General features: G+C 48.4%; 1 protein-coding gene across 1 annotated transcript; it reads right to left on the bottom strand.

The window, feature by feature from the left end:
* Nucleotides 1-2,500: 2,500 nt before the first annotated feature.
* On the bottom strand, nt 2,501-3,964 carry LOC100284018 (chalcone--flavonone isomerase). The gene is made up of 3 exons (NM_001157980.1): nt 3,694-3,964; nt 3,501-3,590; nt 2,501-3,358 (listed from the first exon to the last, which is right to left on the bottom strand). Coding segments are annotated over exons 1-3 (684 nt in total). The 5' UTR covers nt 3,695-3,964; the 3' UTR covers nt 2,501-2,765.
* Between the last annotated feature and the right edge of the window lie 3,049 nt (nt 3,965-7,013).

Here is a 7,013-nt window from a genome sequence, read left to right as displayed (position 1 = left end):
TTATTCCAAGTTCATCTCATGAAATCTTATTGCCATTTGCTCTTAATTGAAGACTTTGGTGAGGCAATGGGGTTAAAAAGGGCCAAGATTGATCCCGTTTTGGTGCTTGATGCCAAAGGGGGAGAAAATAAAGGCCAAAGCGATAAATGGATCAGCTACCACTTCAGAGATTTTGAAAATAGTAGAATAGAGTTTTTGTTTTGTCAAACGCTTTTATTGTCTATTATTGTCTCTCTTGTCAAAAGTTGGCTTCTTGTGGGGAGAAGTGTTGATTATGGGAAATAGGGGGAGTTTTTGAAATCTTTGATCAATCTCTTTTGGAATGACTCTCTTTATGCTTCAATATGTGTGTTTGACATAGAGATAGAGATTTGAGTTTGATTTGCAAAAACAAACCAAGTGGTGGCAAAGGATGATCCATATATGCCAAAATTGAATCAAAATAAATTTGAGTTTTATTTGAGTGATATTGCACTTGTTCTAGTTGTTTTATGTTGTGTTGGCATAAATCACCAAAAAGGGGGAGATTGAAAGGGAAATGTGCCCTTGGGCCATTTCTAAGTATTTTGGTGATTGAGTGCCAACACAAGTACTTAAATGTGAATCTTTGCCCATGGATGAACAAAGTGCAAATCAAGAGCTAAGGTATGTTTCTAAGTCTTAGTACATTGGTTTTGTGTACTAATATACTTGTCTAAGTATTGGAAACAGGAAGAAAAAGAGTTGGCTGTGTACAGTCAGGAGGCTGCTTCGGTCTGGAGCACCGGACTGTCCGGTGGTGCACCGGACAGTGTCCGGTGCGCCAGGCTGCCTCGGCCGAAGAGGCCGCTCTCGGGAATTTGCTGACGGCGTACGGCTAAAATTCACCGGACTGTCCGGTGTGCACCGGACTGTCCGGTGAGCCAACGGTCGGCCAGGCCAACGGTCGGCCGCGCGATCTGCGCGGGACACGTGGCCATGCCAACGGTCGGAAGAAGGCACCGGACTGTCCGGTGTGCACCGGACATGTCCGGTGCGCCGACGGCTCCCGCATCTGCAACGGTCGACCGCGCTGTTTAAGGAAGGAAATCGGGCACCGGACAGTGTCCGGTGTGCACCGGACTGTCCGGTGCGCCCGACGAAAGAAGGCAAAGATGGCCTTCCAGATTTGTTCTCAACGGCTCCTAGCTGCCTTGGGGCTATAAAAGGGACCCCTAGGCGCATGGAGGGAGAAACCAAGCAACCTTTGAGCATTCTTGATCATCCACACTCAGTCTTTGCGCATCCGTTTGTTATTCTAAGTGATTCGAGCTCCGTTCTTGTGAGAACTTTGAGATAGTCTTTGAGCTCGATTCTTGGCTGTGTGTGTGCGCATTTCGCTGTGAATTTGTGTGTGTTGCTTCCCTCCCTTACTCCGTGCTTCTTTGTGAATCTTAAGTGTAAGGGCGAGAGACTCCAATTTGTGGAGATTCCTCGCAAGTGGGATAAAGATAAGCAAGGCAAAACACCGTGGTATTCAAGTGGGTCTTTGGACCGCTTGAGAGGGGTTGATTGCAACCCTCGTCCGTTGGGACGCCACAACGTGGAGTAGGCAAGTTTTGTACTTGGCCGAACCACGGGATAAATCACCGTGTCTTCTCTGTGTTGAATTCTTTGTGATTGTCATATTGTGCAAGATCTCCTCTCTAGCCACTTGGCAATTATTGTGCTAACCCTTAACAAGTTTTTGTGGCTATAAGTTTAAAGTTTCGCAGGATCACCTATTCACCCCCCCTCTAGGTGCTCTCAGGAAGCATAGCGACCAGAGCGGATCGCGAGCGTTGGAATGGCGCGCGTTATTAGGGCAACCGAGGCACGGGAGCACAGCGAGCAGAGTCGAGGCGCGGGAGCACAGCGAGCCTTCCATCAACGGAGATCCGCAGAACATGGCGTAAGGATCAGAGCGGAGGCACGGGATTAGGGGCAGGCGCGCAGAAATCGGAGCCGAGGCGCGCAGAAATTGGTGAAGGCCTCTCAATCTGCGGATTGAACGCGATGAGCGCGCCAACCAGGCGCGACAGCGTGGTCTCGCCGGACCACGTCGGCCATTCTAGCGCCCCCTCATGTTAAACCTCAAACGACGGGTGGTGGCGGGATTCGCGGCGGCGGGAGTGCTTCGCGCGGGCGCTTCGTGGCGGGCGACGTTCGTGTGGTAGGCGAGGGTTTCGCGCAGGCGGGCGTGCGGGATTCGCGGAGCGTGAGCTGTGGCGGGCAGGCGGAGCGGCGGGAGGCGGGTGGGCGGGCGTTTTGCGGCGACGATGTTTGTGGCGGACATGGCTATCGCGAAGGTTTGCGGAGACGGGGTTTCCGGAGGTCTGGAGGCCACGGAGCACAGGGGGTCGCGATTATGGTGGCGGCGGGATGGAGAGTCACGACGCTATCGCGTCTGGAGGCAGAATACGCGAATGTGGACGCCTACACTGAGTACTTAATTAGTTGTAAAGATATTGAAGGCTAAAATTGCATATACACAGAGAGGGGGAGGCAAAATTATGAAGAGCGTTTATTGAGAAGTGTAGTGCATCCATGATCCATGGATTCGAGGTCGAGAGACCGTCAAATTTTCTATCTCATATTACAGTTTCCACAACGACAATCTGCACAACCTACCGGACATAATTTTTATTATTATTACTTGCAAATTCGCTGCAAACGACAACACACACGAGACAACACGCGTACAGGACGGACATTCACGAACTCAAATCCAACGCAACTCGACCAACCGGCCCGCCGACCGGTATAAATCACGCGGCGACGGCGAGCAGCGCGGCGAAACGGTTGGCCAGGCTGCGGACGGTGCTGGGGGACACCGCGGAGTCGCCGCCGAGGTACCAGGTCTGGATCATCCCGGCGACGTTCCCGTTCTCCACCGCGATCCTGGCGTCGCCCTTGCCCTCCGTCGCGAAGGTGATCTCCGCCGCGGGTCCCGGGGAGGCGGAGGCCGGTGCCGGGAAGTGGAAGGTGACGACGGAGCCCGGCTTGAAGTACTTGGACTGGAAGAAGTCGGCGACCTTCTCGAGCGCCTCCTCTTCGTCGTCCTCGTAGAGGTCGGCGGCGGCGAGGCGGTCGCGGACGGAGCTCTCAAGCTGCACGCCGTACTGCGAGCCCTTGATCTCCTTGATGACCACGACGCGGAACAGCTTCTCGACGGGGGCCGCGACCAGCGCGGCCCAGAAGGCGGCGTCCGCTAGGAGCTCCTCCGCCGTCTTGCCCTTCCAGGCCCCGAGGTGGCCCAGCAGCGTGGGCGTGGTGCTGTCGCCGCCGCCGGCGTTGTGGAGGTAGACTCCGATGGCGTTGTACTTGATCTGCAGGAAGTGGATCTCGATGTCCGTGATACCTGCGTGCGATCGACGGCGTGGCAGCCGCGGTACAGACGTACAGTACAAGTGAGACGTACAGGTACAGTGAGTAGCAGCAAACGAACCAAGGGAATTATTGAATGCACGGCTGAAACGATGAAGACGAACGGGCGGACGTACCTGTGCCTAGGAGGGAGAGAGGGTTGCCGACGGTGATCTCCGCCGGGAACGGGATGCCTTCCACGTTGACCGTCTCCGTCTCCGAGCCCACTGCGCAACGACGTTGCTCTTCGTCACAGTCGTCCATACGGTGAAATAAACCATGCATGCAGAACTGAGATGATGTATCGGAAGTCGACGGCGGTGTACTTACTTTTCACCTGGTGTGTTGGACGCACGTACGTACGGCAAGGGACGTGAGTGGGGAACTGAGAGGTAAGCAGCAGGCAAGCAAGCAAGGAAGAAGACACTTGAGCTTGCGGTGACGCGCGCTGTGCTGCTCCGATCCGATCGATGCTGCTGCCTGCTGTGCCTGCTAGTAGGTGAGGAGGAGGAAGCTAAATTAAGAGCGCGCGGATGGATGGATGGTAGTGCCGGGCGTGTGCTTTGTTGTTGCAGGTGGTGGTGAGGTTAGGTAGGAGGAGAGGCAGGGAAGCGAGCAAGGAAGCTGTGGGCTGTGGCTGGGATATCAACTGACAACGAACGAACTCTCTAGCCTCTAGGTCATCTTGGGGGTGGGGGGGGGGGGGGGGGGGGGGGGGGGGGGTTAGGTGTATGCTGCGGCCAGCCAACAACCAATTCAAAGTCGTCAAGCTACCACTCAAAAAGCTCCGCCCTCCCAGTTTAAAAAAATAATTATTTTAGGTCTGGTCAAAATTAAACTATCCAAGTTTGTTATCAACATTAGGTTATATTACAAACATAAGTTTATATCTATACCATTATATAATTCATCATTTTAAACTTTGCAAAACTCACCCTAACTAAATCACTCCACACTAGAGATGGCCAAACGGGCCGCCTGGCCCATTTTGGGCCCGGCCCGTCAGACACGGTTAGAAAACCGGCCCAGACCGTCTAAGCCCACGGGCTCATTTTCCTGTCCGAGCCCGACCCGCAGCGGGTCTAAATGGACCGGGCCGGCCCGTTTAGCACGAAAAAAGCGGGCCGAAAAACGGGCTAAGCGGGCCGGTAAACACGATTTAGTGCAAAAAAGCGGGCTTAACGGGCTTAGAGGTAAACGGCCATGCCGGGCTAGCCCATCATGCCTAGTTTCCTGTCTGAGACTGACCCGCTTATTCGTGCCGGGCCGGGCCGGACCCGCATAGAACCGGACCGTGCCAGGCTCGGATCAGGCCCAAACAGCTAGGGATGAAAGCGGTAACCGAAACTGTTAGAACAAATTTAATATTTTAAAATAGATATGCATAAAATTTAATGTTGATTTTTTCTTATGTTATCAAGCACATTAGTACAAATATGAATAAAATATTACACAAATTGTTTTATGTATTATTTGCTCCCTACAACACGAAACGTTGAAAAAATTACCGAATTTGTTTCCGAATCCATACCGAAGTTTATATCTATTATTTGAGAAAATATAAGATGAATTTGAGGTTTAACTTTTATGAATCTTTACAAGCTGGATGTTAAAAACAAGAATGCAAATTTGTATTGTAGATTCTATATCTTATTTATTCACAATCAAAGAAAAACGACTAAAAAACTGATTACCGAATAAATACCGTTTCCGACCGTTTTCATCCCTACAAACAGCGGGCTTTGTGCCAGGCTCGCAGGTCTCGTGCTTATTGGCCATCTATACTCTACATCAGAGATTATATTCTCGTTCGTTATTTCTAAAAACCGTTTTATTGACCAAAATTTAACTTTTATATTTTGAAATTTGAAACCAGAATATACAAGAAACCGTACGTACGGTTGGCAGCGAGAACAAATTTTTTTACTCATTTCGGTAATTCTCGGTGGAGAAGTTAATAACTGCTCCACTTCCATAACCCTCCGGTAAATCCACTAAATAAATTACACTCATACTTAATACAACATCAAAATCAATGATTCAGATCGCTGAATCAACTTTTCTCACTTACTCAAATCTAATGATTAAAACCATCCCTCGTCCCTGTCCTCCCCCTTTCCACACGAATCCACCACCTCCAGCCTCCCCCTCTCCCCTCTGGCCCTCCCCCACGTCCCCACCTCCTCCCCGCCCCCCCCCCCCCCCCTCACTCGCGCAACCGCCGCCGCTGTCAACCGCTCTCCTCTCTGTGGGATTGTAGCATTAGCATTGGTTATATACTAGTTACTCTAAATAAACAAACTACGAAAGCATATCCCACAATGCATCTAATCAATCTAATTAGTGTTAGAGTAGATAAAAGGGGGCCGAACACTCCCTAATGACACAATTCTTTGTCCTTGATATATACCCTCTAATTGCTAAACTAGTTACGGTATTTAATTGAGCTGGTCTTGTATTTGCAGGACAAGACGTATTTATATTCGAATAGTATATATAATGTTACAAGTATTGTTATTTGCGCTAAATGTATGCATACAAATTTTTTTATTTTTTGTTGCTGTTGAGGATGCAACCCCCGCCTGCCCCTCGAATATATTTTTTTGGCTCTCACCCTAAAATTACAATAATATTTACGTAGCATGCTTATTAAGGCATTATTATTATTTACATAAATTTATTTAAACTTCAAATCATTTGGCTTAGCTCTATTGGATGATGTTACTCACTACCGAGATGGAACAGGGCAACAGATACAGATTCCCTTGGTTGCTAGTATATATGATGGAACGGGCCAACAAATTCAGGTGAAGAGGGACATCTATCTCTCTCTCTCTCTCTCTACACACACAGTACTTTCTACGTCCACTAAAGATTTTGGTAGTCCGTACTGGTTGATCTAGTTCAAGTTTGATCATATTTGTAGTAAATATAATTACCACTTATATGTTCAAATAAATTTATAAAAAAACTATTTTATAACTAATCTAATGATACTTATTTTATATTACAAATGTTTATGTTTTACTCCCTCCGTTTCTTTTTAGTTGTCGCTGGATAGTTCAATTTTGCACTCCAGTGACAACTAAAACGAAACGGAGGGAGTATATAAATTTAATCAAAGCGACAGGACCTCTAGCGTAATGGTTAAACCTTCTAAGTAGCATCTACAAGTCCCGGGTTCAATCCTTTCGAGGATGAATTTCGGGTTTGGTTTAAAAAAACCCGTTATGCTCTGCCCGCTTCCGAGTATTTTTATGGACGGGAAGAGTATTATGTAAGTAACAGGCAAGTGATAAAAGCACAACTGACACTATTCAACTTATCGAAAAACAAGGAATATATTTTTTATGAACGGGAGAGTACTATGTAAGTAGCAGGCGGGTTTGCTTAGGGATGACAGTGGTGGATCCATGATCAGATCGGGCATGTTTGGTTCAACTTTTTTCTGACCAGTTTTTTCGAGAATCTAGCTGTTGGGAGAATCTGGCTGTGTAGAGAATCTGAGTATCATTAGGATTACGTGTGGAGGAAGATAAAGTTGTCCATGGGGCTCAGGATCTATAAAGTGATGGATTACTACTATTGCGACGACTCAACCGATTATATGTTTATGTTGATTTTGAATGGTTTTACCCAAACGAATTTTA

The sequence above is a fragment of the Zea mays genome, chromosome 3 (assembly GCF_902167145.1).
Source record: "Zea mays cultivar B73 chromosome 3, Zm-B73-REFERENCE-NAM-5.0, whole genome shotgun sequence".
Lineage (NCBI taxonomy): Eukaryota > Viridiplantae > Streptophyta > Magnoliopsida > Poales > Poaceae > Zea > Zea mays.
Note: the sequence above shows the minus strand (reverse complement) of the source record. Positions and strands in the feature narration are given on the sequence as shown.